The sequence below is a fragment of the Lethenteron reissneri genome, unplaced genomic scaffold, assembly GCF_015708825.2.
Source record: "Lethenteron reissneri isolate LAM-NWPU_2019-01 unplaced genomic scaffold, ASM1570882v1 scaffold_1527, whole genome shotgun sequence".
Classification (NCBI taxonomy): domain Eukaryota; kingdom Metazoa; phylum Chordata; class Hyperoartia; order Petromyzontiformes; family Petromyzontidae; genus Lethenteron; species Lethenteron reissneri.
In genome coordinates this window covers 63368-85000 of record NW_026891253.1, presented here as the reverse complement: position 1 = coordinate 85000, position 21633 = coordinate 63368, and the positions used below count along the sequence as shown (strand labels likewise).

The window sequence follows — 21633 nt, the reverse complement described above, 5'->3', positions numbered from 1 at the left end:
ATCATCTCAGGGACAGACCCAGCAGGCGCCGTGGGTTGACTGCTGTGCCAGGCTAGGTGCAGGAAGTCACGGGACAGACCCTGCAGGTGCCGTGGGTTGACTGCTGTGCCAAGCTAGGTGCATGAGGAGGTCACGGGACAGACCCAGCAGGTGCCATGGGTTGACTGCTGTGCCAGGCTACGTGCAGGAGGAGGTCACAGGTCAGACCCTGCAGGTGCCGTGGGTTGACTGCTGTGCTAAGCTAGGTGCATGGGTCTGTGTGGTGAGTCTATGGATCTGTGTAGTGAGTCTATGGATCTTTGTGTGGTCAATCTATGGGTCTCTGTGTGAGTATATGGGATTCTGTATGATGAGTCTATGGGTCTCTGTGTGGTGAGTCTATGGATCTCTGTGTCATGAGTCTATGGGTCTGTGTGAAGTCTTGGGTCTCTGTGAGTATATGGGATTCTGTATGAGTCTATGGGTCTCTGTGTGAGCATATGTGACTCTGTATGATGAGTCTATGAGTCTCTGTGTGGTGATCCTATGAATCTCTGTGATGAGTCTATGGGTCTGTGTGGTGAATCGATGGATCTCTGTATGATGAGTCTATGGGTCTCTGTGTGGTCAGTCTATGGGTCTCTGTGTGAGTATATGGGATTGTGTGGTGTCTATGGGTCTGTGTAGTGAGTCTATTGGTCTCTGTGTGATGAGTCTATGGGTCTCTGTATGATGAGTCTGTGGGTCTCTGTGTGATGAGTCTGCGGGTCTCTGTGTGGTGAGTCTGTGGGTTTCTGTGTAGTGAGTCTATGGGTCCTCTGTGTGATGAGTCTATGGGTCTCTGTGTGATGAGTCTATGGGTCTCTGTGTGATGAATCTATGGGTCTCTGTGTGGTGAGTATGTGGGTCTCTGTGTGGTGAATCTATGGGGTCTCTGTGTGATGAGTCTATGGGTCGCTGTGTGGTGAGTCTTGGTCGCTGTGTGTGAGTCTGTGGTCTCTGTGTGATGAGTCTGTGGGTCTCTGTTGATGAGTCTATGGGTCTCTGTGTGATGAGTCCTGTGGGTCTCTGTGTGATGATCTAGTGGGTCATCTGTGCGTGAGTCTCTGTGGGTCCTCTGTGTGGTGAGTCTGTGGGTGTCTGTGTGTGGTGAGTCTGTGGGTCTCTGTGTGTGGTGAGTCTGTGGGTGTCTCTGTGTGGTGAGTCTGTGGGTCTCTGTGTGGTGAGTCTGTGGGTCTGTGTGGTGAGTCTGTGGGTCTCTGTGTGGTGAGTCTGTGGGTCTCTGTGTGGTGAGTCTATGGGTCTCTGTGTGGTGAGTCTGGTGGGTCTCTGGGTGATGAGTCTGTGGTCTCTGTGTGATGAGTCTGTGGGTCTCTGTGTGATGAGTCTGTGGGTCTCTGTGTGATGAGTCTGTGGGTCTCTGTGTGATGAGTCTGTGGGTCTCTGTGCGTGAGTCTGTGGGTCTCTGTGTGGATGAGTCTGCGGGTCTCTGTGGTGGTGAGTCTGTGGGTCTCTGTGGGGGAGTCTGTGGGTCTCTGTGTGGTGAGTCTATGGGTCTCTGTGTGGTGAGTCTGTGGTCTCTGTGTGGTGAGTCTATGGGTCTCTGTGTGGTGAGTCTGTGGGTTCTCTGTGTGGTGAGTCTAGTGGGTCTCTGTGGAGCCTACTGTGTGGTGAGTCTATGGGTCTCTGTGTGGTGAGTCTGTGGGGTCTCTGTGTGGTGAGTCTATGGGTCTCTGTGTGGTGAGTCTATGGGTCTCTGTGTGGTGAGTCTGTGGGTCTCATGTTGTGGTGAGTCATAGGGTCTCGTGTGGTGAGCTTGGTTCTGTGTGGTGAGTCTATGGTCTCTGTGTGGTGAGTCTGTGGGTCTCTGTGTGTGGTGAGTCTGTGGGTCTCTGTGTGGTGAGTCTGTGGGTCTCTGTGTGGTGAGTCTATGGTCGCTGTGTGGTGAGTCTATGGGTCTCTGTGTGTGAGTCTGTGGGTCTCTGTGTGGTGAGTCTGTGGGGTCTCTGTGTGGTGAGTCTAGGGGTCTCTGTGTGGTGAGTCTAGGGGTCTCTGTTGTGTGAGTCTGTGGGTCTCTGTGTGGTGAGTCTATGGGTTCTCTGTGTGGTGAGTCCTAGTGGGTCTCTGTGTGGTGAGTCTATGGGTCTCTGTGTGGTGATGGTCTGTGGGTCTCTGTGTGGTGAGTCTATGGGTCTCTGTGGGTGAGTCTGGGGGTCTCTGTGTGGTGAGTCTGTGGGTCTCTGTGTGGTGAGTCTATGGGTCTCTGTGTGGTGAGTCTATGGGTCTCTGTGTGGTGAGTCTGTGGGTCTCTGTGTGGTGAGTCTATGGGTCTCTGTGTGGTGAGTCTAGTGGGTCTCTGTGTGGTGAGTCTGTGGTCTCTGTGTGGTGATCTGTGGGTCTCTGTGTGGGGTGAGTCGATGGGTCTCTGTGTGGTGAGTCTTGGGTCTCTGTGTGGTGAGGTCTATGGGTCTCTGTGTGGTGAGTCTATGGGTCTCTGTCTGTGTGGTGAGTCTGTGGTCTCTGTTGTGGTGAGTCTGTGGGTCTCTTGTGTGGTGAGTCTATGGGTCCTGTGTGGTGAGTCTGTGGGTCTCTGTGTGGTGAGTCTGTGGGTCTGCTGTGTGGTGATCTATGGGTCTCTGTGTGGTGAGTCTGTGGGTCTCTGTGTGGTGAGTCTAGTGGGTCTCTGTGGGGTGAGTCTGTGGTCTCTGTGTGGTGAGTCTATGGGTCTCTGTGTGGTGAGTCTTTGGGTCTCTGTGTGGTGAGTCTATGGGTCTCTGTGTGGGTGAGTCTTGGGTCTCTGTGTGGTGAGTCTAGTGGGTCTCTGTGTGGTGAGTCTATGGGTCTCTGTGTGGTGAGTCTGTGGGTCTCTGTGTGGTGAGTCTAGGTCTCTGGTGGGTCTCTGTGTGGTGAGTCTGTGGGTCTCTGTGTGGTGAGTCTGGGGTCTCTGTGTGGTGAGTCTATGGTCTCTGTGGGGTGAGTCTGTGGGTCTCTGTGTGGTGAGTCTGTGGTCTCTGGTGGTGAGTCTAGGGTCTCTGTGTGGTGAGTCGATGGGTCTCTGTGTGGTGAGTCTGTGGGTCTCTGTGTGGTGAGTCTGTGGTCTCTGTGTGGTGAGTCTGGGTCTCTGTGTGGTGAGTCTATGGGGTCTCTGTGTGGTGAGTCTGGGGTTCTGTGTGATGAGTCTGTGGGTCTCTGAGTGGTGAGTCTATGGGTCTCTGTGTGGTGAGTCTATGGGTCTCTGTGTGGTGAGTCTGTGGGTCTCTGTGTGGTGAGTCTGGGGTCTCTGTGTGGTGAGTCTTGGGTCTCTGTGTGTGAGTCTTGGGTCTCTGTGTGGTGAGTCTGTGGTGTCTCTGTGTGGTGAGTCTGTGGGGTCTCTGTGTGGTGAGTCTGTGGTCTCTGTGTGGTTGAGTCTATGGTCTCTGTGTGGATGGTCTAGTGGGTCTCTGTGTGGTGAGTCTATGGGTCTCTGTGTGGTGAGTCTGTGGGTCTCTGTGTCGTGAGTCTGTGGGGTCTCTGTGTGGTGAGTCTGTGGGTCTCTGTGTGGTGAGTCTAGGGGTCTCTGTGTGTGAGTCTATGGGGTCTCTGTGTGGTGAGTCTGTGGGTTCTGTGTGGTGAGTCTGTGGTCTCTGTGTGGTGAGTCATGGGTCTCTGTGTGGTGAGTCTGTGGGGTCTCTGTGTGTGAGTCTGTGGGTCTCTGTGTGTGAGTCTGTGGGTCTCTGTGTGGTGAGTCTGGGTCTCTGGTGTGGTGAGTCCTGTGGGTTCTCTGTGTGATGAGTTCTGTGGGTCTCTGTGTGGTGAGTCTGTGGTCTCTGATGTGGTGAGTCTGGGGTCTCTGTGTGGTGAGTCTGTGGGTCTCTGTGTGGTGAGTCTGTGGGTCTCTGTGTGGTCTGTGGGTCTCTGTGTGGTGAGTCTGGGTCTCTGTGTGGTGAGTCTGTGGGTCTCTGTGTGGTGAGGTGGGTCTCTGTGTGGTGAGTCTGTGGGTCTCTGTGTGGTGAGTCTGTGGGTCTCTGTGTGAGTCTGTGGGTCTCTGTGTGGTGAGTCTGTGGGTCTCTGTGTGGTGAGTCTGTGGTGAGTCTGTGGGTCTCTGTGTGGTGAGTCTGTGGGTCTCTGTGTGGTGAGTCTGTGGGTCTCTGTGTGGTGAGTCTGTGGGTCTGTGTGTGAGTCTGTGGGTCTCTGTGTGGTGAGTCTGTGGGTCTCTGTGTGGTGAGTCTGTGGGTCTCTGTGTGGTGAGTCTATGGGTCTCTGTGTGGTGAGTCTGTGGGTCTCTGTGTGAGTCTGTGGGTCTCTGTGTGGAGTCTGTGGGTCTCTGTGTGAGTCTGTGGGTCTCGGTCTGGGGTCCTGTGTGGTGAGTCTGTGGAATCTCCTGTGTGAGTCTGTGGTCTCTGTGTGATGATCTGTGGGTCTCTGTGTGGTGAGTCTGTGGGTCTCTGTGTGGTGACCCCAGCCCTTGTCAGGGCTGGGGCTCAGTGTCACCATTGGTCGGGGGAGATAGGTACCTGGATAGGACCCTGGCTCCCAGCCTTCCCGCCCTCGTGAGGGCGAAGGTCTCGAGTGACCATAGGGTCGGGTACCCGCCGGGTCGTGAGAGCCTCCCCTAGGTCCCCGGAGGACGCTGGGATAGCGGGGAGATTGGATAGACGGCAAGTCTGGAGGACGCTGGGATGGCGGGGAGATTGGATAGACGGCAAGTCTGGAGGCTGTAGCTCCGTAGATTAGGAGTGAAGTGTGAGCTGTGCAGGTCAGGAGGCTGTACCTCCTCAGGGTAACGGGTGAGGGGACCGTACAACCCTTGTGTGTGTTAGGGACTGTGTCATTAAGACAATAAACTGTGTGTGCCATAAAGAGGTTTATTAGTCCGTCCTTTACAACACTACACATGTATAACTTGCCGTGTAAAACATCATTCATTCTCCTCTGGAACGGACGTCGCCACGCGGAGAGACGGACGCCGCCAACTCCGAGCCAACAGCGGCGGGCGTCGTCGTCACGGCTCGAGCTGAGAGAGAGACACGCAGACTCCAAATATACAGCAGCAGCAGGCGTCCGGGGCGGGGATGTAGCCCACGCCCTCCTGTATACCAGGCGAGGTAGTCAACATCTCCTAGCCACCGTGATGATGATGAGAGAGAGACACGCAAACTCCAAGTATACAGCAGCAGGCGTCAGTGTCTGGATCGAACCCACGACCTCCTACGCACCAGGCGAGGTAGTCAACATCTGTGTAGCCGCCGCCGCTCACCGGGACGATTGCCGGGGCTCCGTCTGTCCCGCACGGTGCACACCAGCGCCAGCACCAGCACCAGCAGCGTCACCAGCAGCGTCGCCATGGCCACCAGCGAGCTGATGGAGGCGACACGGCCGCTGGCAAAGAGCGTCACCACGTCCCCCGTGGACACCCCACGCGAGGTGGATGGGGCGGTGGTGGCGGTGGTGGGGGTGGTGGTGGTGGTGGTGGATGGGGTGGCGGCGGTGGTGGTGGTGGGGGCGGTGGGGGTGGTGGTGGTGGGGGTGGTGGTGGTGGGGGTGGTGGTGGCGGTGGGGGTGGTGGTGGCGGTGGGGGTGGTGGTGGATTGGGTGGTGGCGGTGGTGGTGGTGGGAGTGGTGGCGGCGGTGGTGGTGGTGGGGGCGGTGGGGGTGGTGGTGGTGGTGGTGGTGGTGGGGGTGGTGGTGGCGGTGGGGGTGGTGGTGGTGGTGGCGGTGGTGGTGGTGGTGGTGGCGGTGGGGGTGGTGGTGGTGGTGGTGGTGGCGGTGGTGGCGGTGGTGGTGGTGGCGGGGTGGTGGTGGTGGTGGTGGCGGGGGTGGTGGCTACGAGATTGGGGACACGCGGGGAGATACGGGGAGACATGGGGAGACAGATACAGACAGAGATACAGATACACAGAGAGACACAGACAGAGACACAGTGAGACAGATACAGACAGAGAAACAGATACACAGAGACACAGACAGAGACACAGACAGAGACACAGTGAGACAGATACAGGCAGAGAGACACAGACAGAGACACAGTGAGACAGATACAGACAGAGAAACAGATACACAGACAGAGAGACACAGACAGAGACAGAGAGACAGATACACAGACAGAGAGACACAGACAGAGACAGAGAAACAGATACACAGACAGAGAGACACAGACAGAGAGACAGATACACAGACAGAGAGACACAGACAGAGACAGAGAGACAGATACACAGACAGAGAGACAGATACACAGATACAGACAGAGAGACACAGACAGAGACACAGTGAGACAGATACAGACAGAGAAACAGATACACAGAGACACAGACAGAGACACAGACAGAGATACAGACAGACAGACAGATACAGAGAGAGACACAGACAGAGACACAGACAGAGACACAGAGAGACACAGACAGAGACACAGACAGAGATACAGACAGAGAGACAGATACACAAAGAGACACAGAGAGACACAGACAGAGACACAGAGAGACACAGACAGAGACACAGACAGAGACACAGACAGAGACACAGACAGAGACACAGAGAGACAGATACACAGAGAGACACAGAGACACAGACAGAGACACAGAGAGACACAGACAGAGACACAGACAGAGACACAGAGAGACACAGACAGAGACACAGACAGAGACACAGACAGAGTGGGATGCTGAGCAGTGTTGTTGGATGAGGAGCGGCGGTGCAGCGGTTAGCGCGCTGCGCTATGAACCCGGCGACCCAGGTTCGATTCCCGCTCACGGCCAACACCGGTGACGATTACCTGAACCGTTCCTGGGCCTCCCCTAGGTCGACTCAGCCTCAAAACGAGTACCTGGTGCGGCGTGTAAACATCGCCACTGGGGAGACAAAGGCGGTCGGGCGTGGTGCTGGCCACCCACCCCCTCGTGTAAAGTTCTGACCTTCATAGGTGCTCACTAACAGCACTTGCCCCAACAGTCTGTTAAGGCTACACGGGGGATATTTGTCTGTGTGTGTCTGTGTGTGTGTCTGTGTGTACCTGTCTGTGTGTTGTTGTTCAACACCGCCTTGCCAGGCACGCTGAGGAGAGGCTTGCGGAGCCCCAATGCGGTTTCAGGAAAGGGCGGTCCTGCACAGATGCCATATTTTCTGCCCGTCTGCTACAGCAGAGGTGTAGGGAATTCCAACAAGACCTACATCTCTGCTTTATTGACCTGGTCAAGGCCTATGATACCATCAGTAGGACTGGGCTCTGGGCAGTTTTTCGTGCTTTCGGAGTCCCTGACCCTCTGCTCACGATCATTAAGGACCTTCATGATGGTGAGCGGGCCCGGATAAAACTACGTGGCCGGGAGTCAGAGCCTTTCCCTGTACACCTTGGGGTGCGACAGGGATGTCCTCTGGCTCCCACATTATTTAACATTTATTTTAACCACATAGTTCGTGAAGCCTTCAATAGCTGTACCAGAGGAATTTCCATCTGTTACAGATACAATGGGAGGCTGATCGATGCCCGGGTGCGGTCAAGGGATGGCTCCCTATCGCTCAACCATGTTGCGTATGCTGATGATTTGGTAATAGCTGCTCATTCAGAAGAGGAGTTGGAGACGCTGCTGCTGAGACTGGAGCGTGCCACTAAGAGGTGGGGCCTTACCATCAGCCCCACCAAAACTAAGCACCTGCCTGGGTATTTTGTACCATTGGACACTCCACCCCCACAACTCCCAATTGGTGATTGAGGAGTTGTGGAGAGAGTGGAGAGTTTCCCATACCTGGGCAGTGTGCTCATGACTGGCTGAGGTCTCACTCCGAATCAGTCGAGCGGCATTACCTTTTCATCGGTTACATAATACTGTGTGGAAGCTACCTGGTTTGTCACTCCGCACGAATCTTCAGGTCTTCTCGGCCACGGTCATTCCCTCCCTTCTCTACGCATGCGAAAAGTGGACCCCCCTAATGGAACATATTCGCCGGTTAGAAACATTTAGGCTGGCCTGTCTACGATCCATCCTGGGTTTAACCTGCAAGCTGGATTGTGTGAGGAGCTCACAAATCCCAGAAAGATCTGGGCAAAGTCCCATTGGTGAGCTCCTCCGGCAGGCAAGGCTGCGTTGGCTGGGCCATGTAGCCTGCATGCCCAGCCACCGCATGTCTGAACAGCTTTTGTTCAGCCGGATAGAGAGGGCTAAATGGGTGCGCCACTCACCCACCCACTCACCCACTCACCCACTCACCCACTCAATCACTCAACTACTTACCAAATCACTCGCTCACCCACCCACTCACCCACCCACTCACTCACCCACCCACCCACCTACTCACCCACTCAATCACTCACGCACCAACTCACTCAACCACCCACTCAGTCAACTACTCACCCCACCACTAAACCACCCACTCACTCAACTACTTACCAAATCACCCGCTCACCCACCCACTCACCCACCCACTCACCCACCCACCCACTCACTCACCCACCCACCTACTCACCCACCCACTCACTCACGCACCCACTCACTCAACCACCACTCAGTCAACTACTTACCCACCCACTAACCCACCCACTCACTCAACTACTTACCAAATCACTCGCTCACCCACCCACTCACTCACCCACTCACTCACTCACCCACCCACCCACTCACCCACTCACCCACCCACTCACTCACTCACTCACCCACCCACCCACCCACCTACTCACCCACCCACTCACCCACCCACTCACTCACTCACCCACCCACCAACTCACTCACCCACCAACCCACTCACTCACTCACCCACTCATTCACCCACTCTCTCACCCACCAACTAACTCACCACCCACTCACTCACCCACCCACCCACTCACTCACCATCCCACTCACTCACCCACTCACCCACCCACCCACTCACCCACCCACCCACTCACCCACGGCGCTGTGTGGTGGAGGGACGGAGACACACGACAGTGGAGACCACTCCCCTGTCTTCCACCGCGGGTAGCGAGCCGCGACTCTCACGCGGACGCAGTACTCAGCAGCGCCTGCAGGCTGAGGCAGCGCGTGGCGGTAGCGACATCCCACAAAGCGCTCCTGGCAGGAGCAAGCAGATGGTCTCAGTGTGCCGGGTTACGTGGATGACACGTTGGTGGTCTGGCCACACGGCAAAGATAGACTGAGCGCGTTTCTAAATCATCTCAACTCGCAAAACCCATCCATCCAGTTCAGCATGGAAGTGGAAGCTGACAGAACTCAACCATTTCTGGACATTCAGTAGCAGCAGCAGCAATAGCATCGTCATCAGTAGTAGTAGCATCACCACCCACCCACTCACCCACTCACTCTCCCACCCACCCGCCCACCCACTCACCCACCCACCCACTCACCAACCCACCCACTCACCCACTCACCCACCCACTCACCCACTCACCCACCCACCCACCCACTCACTCATCCACCCACTCACCCACCCACTCACCCACCCACTCACCCACCCACTCACCCACCCACTCACCAACCCACCCACTCATCCACCCACCCACTCACCCACCCACCCACCCACACACCCACCCACCCACTCACTCACCCACTCATCCACCCACCCACACACCCACTCACCCCCTCACCCACTCACCCACCCACTCACCCACCCACCCACTCACCCACCCACTCACCCACCCACTCACACACACACACCCACCCACCCACCCACTCACCCACCCACACACCCACTCACCCACTCACCCACCCACACACCCACTCACCCACCCACTCACCCACCCTCCCACCCACTCACCCACCAACTCAACCACCCACTCACACACACACCCACCCACACACCCACTCACCCACTCACCCACCCACCCACCCACTCACCCACCCACTCACCCACCCACTCACCCACCCACTCACCTACCCACCCACCCACTCACCCACCCACTCACCCACCCACTCACCCACCCACTCACCTACCCACCCACCCACTCACCCACCCACCCACTCACCCACTCACCCACCCACGCCCCCACTCTCACCGTGCTAGTCACACCCCTCCTTGTGGAGACCTCGGCTTGTAGATGGTAGTGCACGCCACTCTGCGCCATCCTCCTCCTCCACTCGCTCCTCATGGAGACCCGCACGGACAGCTCCCACCGCTCTCCCTCGTCGCCACCGCCATCGCCGCCATCACCCTCATCGTCGTCATCATCGTCGTCGTAGTCATTCTCGTAGCCATCTTTGTCGTCATGTTCGTAGTCCTCACGCTCACTACCACACTCCTCCTCCTCACCACCCTCCTCACCACCCTCCTCCAGCATCGCGTCCTTGTGGAGCATCAAGGTGACAGTCGGAGCACTCAGCACGGCTGAGACACACACAGAGACACACAGACACACACACAGAGACACACAGAGACACACACAGAGACACACACAGAGACACACAGAGACACACACACACACAGACACACACACACAGAGACACTCACACACAGACACACACACACAGACACACAGAGACACACACACACAGAGACACTCATACACAGAGACAGACACACAGAGACACACACACACAGACACACACACAGACACTCACACACAGAGACACACACACAGAGACACACTCACACAGACACACACAGAGACACTCACACAAAGAGACACTCACACACAGAGACACACACACGGACACACACACGGACACACACACAGAGACACACACAGAGACACACACACAGACACACACACAGACAGAAACACTCACACAGAGACACTCACACACAGACACACAGACACACACAGAGACACTCACACACAGAGACACACACACAGACACACACAGAGACACACACACTCACACAGACACACACACAGACAGAGACACTCACACAGAGACACTCACACATAGACACACAGACACACACAGAGACACTCACACACACAGACACACACACAGACACACACACACACAGAGACACACACAGACACACACACACACAGAGACACACACAGACACACACACACACTCATACACAGAGACACACACACACAGAGACACTCACACACAGAGACACTCACACAGAGACACAGAGAGTGAGACACTCACACACAGACACAGAGACACAGACAGAGACACAGACAATGCCACTCACTTGTCTTCAAGGGTAACACATCAACCACGACCCAGGGTGACGATGATGGTGGTGATGGTGGTGGTGATGATGGTGGTGATGGTGGTGATGGTGGTGTTGGTGGTGGTGATGAGACGGTGGATCTGACGCGAAGTTGATAGCGGTCGCCGGGATGTCGCAGAGCTGAGGAGACATCGCACCGTGTCTCTGCGGTGGCAGCGCAGACGGTCCGCCAGCGGGCTCGTCCATAGCTGCACAGACAGAGACACGGGGAGGAGGAGGTGAGGAGTGGGTGTGTGAGTGGGTGTGTGAGTGGGTGTGTGAGTGGGTGTGTGAGTGGGTGGGTGAGTGGGTGAGTGAGAGAGTGGGTGAGTGAGTGGGTGAGTGAGTGAGTGAGAGAGTGAGAGAGTGGGTGAGTGAGTGGGTAAGTGAGCAAGCAGGTGAGTGGGCGAGTGAGTGAGTGGGTGGGTAAGTGGGTGAGTGGGTGGGTGGGTGAGTGAGTGGGCAAGTGAGAGAGTGGGTGAGTGAGTGGGTGAGTAAGTGGGTGGGTGAGTCAGTGGGTGAGTGAGTGGGTGGGTGGGTGGGTGAGTGGGTGGGTGAGTGAGTGGTTGAGTGTGTGAGTGGGTGAGTGTGTGAGTGGGTGAGTGAGTGGGTGGGTGAGTGGGTGGGTGAGTGGATGGGTGGGTGGGTGAGTGGATGGGTGAGTGAGTGGATGGGTGAGTGAGTGGGTGAGTGCGTGAGTGGGTGGGTGAGTGAGTGGATGGGTGAGTGGGTGATTGGGTGAGTGGATGGGTGAGTGAGTGGATGGGTGAGTGAGTGGGTGAGTGAGAGAGTGGGTGGGTGAGTGAGTGGGTGAGTGAGAGAGTGGGTGGGTGAGTGAGTGGGTGGGTGAGTGGGTGATGAGAGAGTGGGTGGGTGAGAGAGTGGGTGGGTGAGAGAGTGGGTGGGTGAGAGAGTGGGTGGGTGAGTAAGTGGGTGGGTGAGTGGGTGGGTGAGTGAGTGGGTGAGTGAGAGAGTGGGTGGGTGAGTAAGTGGGTGGGTGAGTGGGTGGGTGAGTGAGTGAGTGGGTGAGTGAGAGAGTGGGTGGGTGAGTAAGTGGGTGGGTGAGTGGGTGGGTGAGTGGGTGAGTGAGAGAGTGGTTGAGCAAGTGGATGGGTGAGTGAGCGAGTGAGTGAGTGGATGGGCGAGTAAGTGGGTGAGCGAGTGAGCAAGCATCTCACAGTTTGCTGTCCACCCTGTAGGCAACGTCCAGGAGCTGTGAGCTGCTGCTGGTGGCGACGTCCACTTGAGCGTCGTGGTCCCAGCGGAGTTGCGTCAGCAGGTCGCGAGACTCCACGCGGACATTCAGAGGGGGAGTCGCAGCTGCGGAGATGGGCAGTGTGCGCTAACCACTGCACCACCGCTCCCCACACACACACAGTGCGCTAACCACTGCACCACCGCTCCCCACACACACACACAGTGCGCTAACCACTGCACCACCGCTCCCCACACACACACACAGTGCGCTAACCACTGCACCACCGCTCCCCACACACACACAGTGCGCTAACCACTGCACCACCGCTCCCCACACACACACAGTGCGCTAACCACTGCACCACCGCTCCCCACACACAGACACAGTGCGCTAACCACTGCACCACCGCTCCCCACACACACACACAGTGCGCTAACCACTGCACCACCGCTCCCCACACACACACACAGTGCGCTAACCACTGCACCACCGCTCCCCACACACACACAGTGCGCTAACCACTGCACCACCACTCCCCACACACACACAGTGCGCTAACCACTGCACCACCGCTCCCCACACACACACACAGTGTGCTAACCACTGCACCACCGCTCCCCCCCCACACACACACAGTGCGCTAACCACTGCACCACCGCTCCCCCCCCACACACACACAGTGCGCTAACCACTGCACCACCGCTCCCCACACACACACAGTGCGCTAACCACTGCACCACCGCTCCCCCCCCCCCCACACACACACACAGTGCGCTAACCACTGCACCACCGCTCCCCACACACACACAGTGCGCTAACCACTGCACCACCGCTCCCCCCCCCCCCACACACACACACAGTGCGCTAACCACTGCACCACCACTCCCCACACACACACAGTGCGCTAACCACTGCACCACCGCTCCCCACACACACACAGTGCGCTAACCACTGCACCACCGCTCCCCACACACACACACACAGTGCGCTAACCACTGCACCACCGCTCCCCACACACACACAGTGCGCTAACCACTGCACCACCGCCCCCCCCCCCCCCCCACACACACACACAGTGCGCTAACCACTGCACCACCGCTCCCCACACACACACAGTGCGCTAACCACTGCACCACCGCTCCCCACACACACACAGTGCGCTAACCACTTCACCACCGCTCCCCACACACACACACACAGTGCGCTAACCACTGCACCACCGCTCCCCACACACACACAGTGCGCTAACCACTTCACCACCGCTCCCCACGTCCACCACACCCTGGTACCCGATGTATCAACCACCTCTGGCTGGGCTCACCGTGTGTGCACGTGACGAGGTGGAGGACGGAGAGGAAGAGTAGGCCAAGTCTCGAGAAGAGTTCTCGCACCGCCATGACACCCACCTGGGACCCACGTGTTTCCGTTTCTCAAGTCACGTGGTGCAGAGAAATTCGATTCCCGGTTCGATTATCTCCATTTGCGTCGATTCTTAATGGGATAACATTAGGAATCGATTCTTGTAGTGAATTTATAGAGTCGATTTCCGTTGAGATAACATGGGAATAGACTATCGTGGGTGTGTGTTCATGTGTGTGTGTCTAAAGTCGATGTCTGCGTGTGTGTACTTGTGTGTAAGTCGATGTCTGTGTGTACTTGTGTGTGTGTGTTCATGTGTGTGTATCTAAAGTCGATGTCTGTGTGTACTTGTGTGTGTGTGAGTCCATGTGTGTGTATCTAAAGTCGATGTCTGTGTGTGTAAGTTTGTATGTGTGTGTAAGTCGATGTCTGTGTGTACTTGTGTGTGTGAGAGTCCATGTGTGTGTATCTAAAGTCGATGTCTGTGTGTACGTGTGTGTGTGTGTGTAAGTCCATGTGTGTGTATCTAAAGTCGATGTCTGTGTGTGTAAGTTTGTATGTGTGTGTAAGTCGATGTCTGTGTGTACTTGTGTGTGAGTCCATGTGTGTGTATCTAAAGCCGATGTCTGTGTGTGTGTACTTGTGTGTGTGTGAGTCCATGTGTGTGTATCTCAAGTTGATGTCTGTGTGTGTGAGTCCATATGTGTGTGTGTAAGTCTGTGTGTCTACGTGCAAGTGTGTGCATAAGTCGATGTGTGTGAGTCGATGTGTCTGTAAGTCCATGTGTGTTTGAGTCGATGTGTCTGTGTGAGTCGCTATGTGTGTAAGTCGATGTGTGTATGTGTACGTTGATGTGTGTAAGTCCATGCGTGTGTGTGAGTCGCTGTGTGTGTGAGTCGCTGTGTGTGTGAGTCTATGTGTCAGTCGATGTGTGTGTCTATGTGTCAGTCGATGTGTGTGTGTAAGTCCATGTGTGTGTGTAAGTCGATGCGTGTGTGTGTAAGTCGATGTGTGTGTAAGTCGATATGTGTGTGAGTCAATGTGTGTGTTTGAGTCCATACATATGTGTGTGTGTAAGTCGATGTGTTTGTGTGTGTGGGTCGATGTCTGTGTGTGTAAGTCCATGTCTGTGTGTGTCTTTTTCGCCCGGGCAATGCCGGGTACCTCCCGCTGGTACCTAATAAATTCAACTTGAGTGCAGAAGGAGTTTGCGACGTGCGGTGCGAGTGTGTGAGGATGGGTGGGGCATCCTCTACATGTGGGTGGTGAACTACTTTTGCACCATTCGCAGCCAATCCTAATCAGAGTAGTGTATAGTGTAGTGTATAGTGTAGTGTATAGTAGTGTATAGTGTAGTGTATAGTGTAGTGTATAGTAGTGTATAGTGTAGTGTATAGTGTAGTGTATAGTGTAGTGTATAGTAGTGTATAATGTAGTGTATAGTGTAGTGTATAGTGTAGTATATAAGTGTAGCGCATAGTATAGTGTATAGTAGTGTATAGTGTAGTGTATAATGTAGTGTATAGTGTAGTGTATAGTGTAGTGTATAGTGTAGTGTATAGTAGTGTATAGTGTAGTGTATAGTGTAGTGTATAGTGTAGTGAATAGTAGTGTATAGTGTAGTGTATAGTGTAGTGTATAGTGTAGTGTATAGTAGTGTATAGTGTAGTGTATAGTAGTGTATAGTGTAGTGTATAGTGTAGTGTATAGTAGTGTATAGTGTAGTAGTGTAGTGTATAGTGTAGTAGTGTATAGTGTAGTGTATAGTAGTGTATAGTGTAGTGTATAGTGTAGTGTATAGTGTAGTGTATAGTGTAGTGTATAGTAGTGTATAGTGTAGTGTATAGTGTAGTAGTGTATAGTGTAGTGTATAGTGTAGTGTATAAGTGTAGTGTATAGTGTAGTGTGTAGTGTAGTGTATAGTGTAGTGTATAGTAGTGTATAGTGTAGTGTATAGTGTAGTGTATAGTGTAGTGTATAGTAGTGTATAGTGTAGTGTATAGTGTAGTGTATAGTGTAGTGTATAGTGTATAGTGTAGTGTATAGTGTAGTGTATAGTGTAGTGTATAGTGTAGTGTATAGTGTAGTGTATAGTATAGTGTATAGAGTAGTGTATAGTGTAGTGTGTAGTAGTGTATAGTAGTGTAGTGTATAGTGTAGTGTATAGTAGTGTATAGTAGTGTATAGTGTAGTGTATAGTGTAGTGTATAGTAGTGTATAGTGTAGTGTATAGTGTAGTGTATAGTGTAGTGTATAGTAGTGTATAGTGTAGTGTATAGTGTAGTGTATAGTGTAGTGTATAGTAGTGTATAGTGTAGTGTGTAGTGTAGTGTATAGTAGTGTATAGTGTAGTGTATAGTAGTGTATAGTGTAGTAGTGTAGTGTATAGTGTAGTGTATAAGTGTAGTGTATAGTAGTGTATAGTGTAGTGTATAAGTGTAGTGTATAGTAGTGTATAGTGTAGTGTATAGTGTAGTGTATAGTGTAGTGTATAAGTGTAGTGTATAGTAGTGTATAGTGTAGTGTATAGTGTAGTGTATAGTGTAGTGTATAGTGTAGTGTATAGTAGTGTATAAGCGTAGTGTATAGTAGTGTATAGTGTAGTGTATAGTGTAGTGTATAAGTGTAGTGTATAGTAGTGTATAGTGTAGTGTATAGTAGTGTATAAGTGTAGTGTATAGTAGTGTATAGTGTAGTGTATAGTAGTGTATAAGTGTAGTGTATAGTAGTGTATAGTGTAGTGTATAGTAGTGTATAGTGTAGTGTATAAGTGTAGCGCATCGTGCCCTATGTATTTGTTTAACTTCTTTCTCACCACATGTAGCTAGAACTGATCCTCGTAGTAGTGTATCGTGGTGTATAGTGGAAGACAGTGTAGTGTAGAGTAGTGTATAGTGTATAAGTGTAGTGTATCATGGTGTATAGTGTAGTGTATAAGTGTAGTGTATCGTGGTGTATAGTGTAGTGTATAGTAGTGTATCGTGGTGTATAGTGGAAGACTGTGTAGTGTAGAGTGTATTTTAGTGTAGTATGTACATTTATTTCGCACCGTACGTAGCCCACCGTGCCAATTGGAGGTGCACTGTGATGTATACGCACTTGTATGTTGAGGAGCCCCGGGAACATGTCTCATTCACTGTGACATCACTTACAAAATATGTTCAACAGATTAGCAGAATTACCCTATTGACTGAGTGAAATCGTCTATAAGGCTGAACAGGTGGCTTTGGCAGTAACATAATCTCACCATCCACCAGCCCATGGGGTGCTCCGATCGAACTTGTTAAAAAGCACGTCGGCAGTTTGCGATTTTGTGTTGATGTCCGCAAGCTTGACAATGTTTCCGTTGCGGATGCATACCCTTGCCTCGTATGGACCATTCGCTGGACGCTTTGGCGGGCAAGCGGTTTTTTTCCACCCTTGACCTCCTGTCGGGATTTTGACGAGGCTTCAAACACGAAGAGGGCTTTTAGGACACCCAAAGGGTTGTTTGAATTTAACCGGCTTCCTATGGGGCTCCACTCTTCATTGAACATGACTTTATACAAGCTATTGCATTTTGTTATAAAGCCGACATTTAACTCATCCCAAATCTGCATTAAAACTTATCACCTCTCTCTAGCCATGAACCCGGCTTCATTGTGGCAGGAGTTGCACAGCTGTCAAAGTTTGCAGTCGCGTCTTTGCACGGTGCACTGCAAAATGGTGGGTGGGTGGCTTGGTTTTCACCGCGAACCTCCTTCCAAGACAACGCCACATTGACAGCTATGCACACGGAGACACTTACGTTCGCAGACGTGAAGTTGACTTGAAAACATTTATTGACCACGCGACTCAAACGTCCATTCGACCATTCAAGCGTAGCGACAGGTAAGCGATGTCAGTGCACATTCATCGCGAACAAATACCTCGAGGCATTTCGTGACGACTTGCAAGGCGGAGCATCGGACGTCTCTGTCGATGCCGTTGTGTTTGTCGCGCTTGAGGTGCATCTTCACCTCGAAGTCAACGTCGCTGCTCAGATCGTCGCGCATCTCCACGTATGTGGAGATGCTCGTGGACGGCTTCCGCTATTTCTTCTCTCCTCCACCTGCTGCTGCTGCTGCAAGCGGCTTGAGAGACGCAGGCGGCTGGCGCGCTCCTCACCGCCCGTCTCGCGGCGGTAAAAGTAGTTGAAGTTGGAGACGATGACGGGCACGGGGAGGGCGATGGTGAGCATGCCGGCGATGGCGCACAGCGAGCCCACCGCCTTGCCCCACGCCGTCACGGGACACATGTCGCCGTAACCCACCGTCGTCATGGTTACGATGGCCCACCAGAAGGTGTCGGGGATGCTTCGGAACTCCGAGTTTAGTTGGTCGGCCTCGGCAAAGTAGACGGCGCTGGAGAAGAGGATGACGCCGATGACGAGGAAAAATACGAGCAGGCCCAGCTCGCTCGCGCTCGCCTGCAAAGTCTGGCCCAGGATCTTCAAGCCCCTGGAGTGCCTGGACAGCTTGAGTATCCGGAACACTCGCACCAGCCGGGTCATCCGCAAAATCGCCAGTGACGTGGCCTGCTGGTCATGCCCTTGGGGCTTGGCCATCTCGATGCCAAGGGTGATGAAGTAGGGCAGGATGGCCACGATGTCAATGATGTTCATGATGCTTTTGAAAAATCCCAGTTTGTTGGGGCACGCAAAAAACCTCACCAGCAGTTCAAAGGAAAACCAAACGATGCAAATAGTTTCCACGATAAAAAATGGATCGGGGACAGAGCCGCGATGCGTGCCGTCGACCCGCGTCCCGTTCATGTCCTTTGCCGGGAGAAACTTCTGCTTATTCTCGTCCCTGAGTTCAGGCAGAGTCTCGAGGCAGAATATGATGATGGAGATGAGGATGACCAGCACGGACACGGTGGCAATTCCCCTGGCCGCGATGGAGCTCTCGGGGTATTCGAACAGCAGCCACACCCGCCGCTGGAACTCGTCCGATGGCAGCGGCTCCTCCTCCTCCACCTCCTCCTCTCCGATGAAGCCCTCGTCTTCCCAGAACTTGACCACGGCCTCGTTGCCGAGCTCGTAGAACTCGATCTCCTCGCCGAACACTTCGAGGGAGACGTTGAGTGGGCGTCTCAGCCGCCCGCCGGACTGGTAGTAGTGGAGGATGGCGTCGAAACTCGACCGGTTCCTGTCGAAGAAGTACTCGTTGCGCAGGGGGTCGTGGTAGCGCGACCTCTTGCCGGGGTCGCCTAGAAGGGTGTCCGGGAACTGGCCGAGTGTCTTGAGCCGCGTCTCGAATCGCAGCCCCGACACGTTGACGACGACCCTCTCGCAGGACTCGTGCGTCAGCGGCTCTGTGCCGCCGTCAAGCAGCGCCGCCTCGTACATGGCGGTTGGAGAACTGCGCCGGGGTCAGAGGTCACAAACGGGTTTTGATTCCTTACCCGTACCCGTACCCGGCCGCACCCGTACCCTACCCGTACCCACCCTGGTACGGGTAGGGTACGGGTATCTGGTACCCGATTGCGACCTCTGGGATGAAGCCATGTTGCAGGCGCGGGTGGGTTGATTCTAGGAACTTGAATTGTGAGAAGAGACAAGACGTTGGGAAATGAGTGACAAACGGTGACTCACCAGTGACTCATGGCCTAACCCGTACCCGGCCGCACCAGAGTCGCAAACGGATACCCGGCTACCCGTACCCAGCCGGGTATGGGTAGTCGGGTATCGGGTAGGGTACGGGTATCGGGTACCCGGTTGCGACCTCTGGCGGGGGTCAGGATGGCAGGCGGCGGATTTCGACAACAAAAATGTCAACAGAAACAAAGCCGCGTGGAATAAAAAAAAATACGCAGAAAATCAGTGGGAGCGCAGAAATGAAATTGTATGTTGGTGGTACAGCAATGGATTCTTGATTCTATCTGTGCAGAGCTTTGAGTATCACGCTCAAGCACGCATCGGGCTCGCGAAGGAAAACACACGGCCTGGCGGTAGCGCGTTCACCAATTGTCGCAGAGGATCACAGTTCGAAGGCAGCAACCGCCCTGGTTAATACTGCGGTGCCTACTAACCGTACCGATACTCCGATTCGCACGGTTGGCTACGTACGGTGACAACGTTCAACACACGTCCATACAAGACTGTCACTATTTGCCGTCTGCTTCACAGCGGACGTTAGGAGTCCAGTGACTTCATTCGCAAGAGTCAAACTACCGCAACTGAAGGCGATGTTTTATTTCAGCAGGTAAGGCCCATTGAGCTGGCTCAAGGAAGCGGCTTCTCACTTGTAAATGTCCAGCAGGCAAATACCGGCTACGAACGTCGATTACAAAAAGTTGGGGGAGGAACAGGAGGACCCGGAGGGAGAAAATCCACGCAACCAGGTGAAGATAGACACGCAAAGTGGAGATGTGAAGCTTCCGTGGCTGCAAGGATTCATACTCTTTGGTTTTTTTGGTAAAGTCACGTGGGCAAAAAATAAAATAACGGAAATTCTTCTATAAATAGGAAATATATAATTATACTTTTATTTCTATTTTTATTTCTATAATTTTCATTATTAAAAATAATAATTAGTTATTTTATTTCTACTATTATTACTCAGTTGAGGCCTTGCTGGGTAAACAGGCATCGTAGGCTCAGCGTAGCATCCTTCTAACTAAGATTATTGCTGCGTGAGGCTTCACTGTACAATAGTATCAAGTGGCTCCCTCTACAGTAGTAGTGTCTACCGAGTAGTATCTACCAACTCTATGGTAGTAGCTACACAACAACAACAACATCGTGGTGGTGGTGGTGGCCGTGGTGGTGGTGCTGGTGCTGAGGGCGTTGAAGTTGCTGTTCAAGACTCACCCCTCTCAGCTGCTGTGTTGCTCTGTTGCCGTGGCAACCGCGCTGTCGGCGCTTCTGCGCATGCGCGGTCGCCGTGGCAACCGCGCATGCGCAGACGCGTGCTTTGACCACTCCGAGATCGGCGTAGTGGTAATATTAATAATGATCGATTATAAAGTATTAGTGATCGATTATAAAGTATCGATTTCATTCGTTTACATTTGATGGAGGGTTGGTGGGGGGGAGGGTTAAACAAACAGCACTGACAGGCTCTTGCACAGCACTAGAATATATTGGACATTGAAATATATTGTGAACAAAAACCTATTGATTGGGGGCAAACGGTTCATGCTAAGGGTCCGTCCATAAATGACGTCACGCACCTATGGGGAGGGGGGGGGGTCAGACATTTGTGACGATGCGTGACGAGGGGGGGGGGGGTTGAGAAATGTGACGTCACATCAAAATGCGCAACTTTAAATAATAATATAATTATATTATTTAATGTTTTATTTTCATTTTATTATTTTATTACTTCCCTTCTACGTGACTTTACAGAAAGAACCAATAAGATATAGACAACACGTTCTACTTAACTAAATAGACTTGTTAATCAATGTTTTCTCCTACAACATCAGAGTTTAAAGCGATTTGAAGCATTTTTATTTTTGGGGGGGTGGGGGGCAGAGCTTTGTGACGTCATATTTGAGGGGGGGGGTGACGAGGGGGGTGGGGGGGGGTCAAAAATCGTCCTAAATCGTGTGACGTCATTTATGGCCGACCTCATCGCTCGCCACCCGCCGGTTGGTTGTGGGTTCCAGAGTCGCCGTCCACTCGTTCAGGACCTGCTGCCCCAGCAGTCGCTGCAGGCTACACGGGGGTCTTTGTCTCTGGCCTGGACTTGTGCAGCTGTTCTAGACTCACTTCAGGCTGCCGATTCCAAATGTGATCTCAGATTTGCTCCATCACATCTCATTTTATAATCCTCTATATTAAGTTCGCTTGCTTGCGCGCTTACGACCGTGCAAATCTTTCGGTCGTTTTTTAACCCACTTCCCGTGATCCAATCGAGCTGACATTTTGCACACAGACTCGTTGTGCGTGACAATTAATGTTCGTGAAAATTTTTTTTTCCAAAATTTTACACTGTTTAGGGAAAAACAAATTCAATATTTAATTACCAATTGCT

At 53.1% G+C, this 21633-nt stretch overlaps 1 protein-coding gene across 1 annotated transcript; it reads right to left on the bottom strand.

Annotated features, from left to right (window-relative positions):
* Positions 1–4820: 4820 nt before the first annotated feature.
* LOC133362551 (potassium voltage-gated channel subfamily A member 1-like) lies at positions 4821–20111 on the bottom strand. The gene is given in 9 exon segments (XM_061581501.1): positions 4821–4972; positions 5216–5316; positions 8834–8996; positions 9938–10266; positions 11056–11285; positions 12255–12396; positions 13596–13680; positions 17542–17697; positions 17700–20111. Coding segments are annotated over 8 exon segments (2439 nt in total). The 5' UTR covers positions 19002–20111; the 3' UTR covers positions 4821–4972; positions 5216–5284.
* Between the last annotated feature and the right edge of the window lie 1522 nt (positions 20112–21633).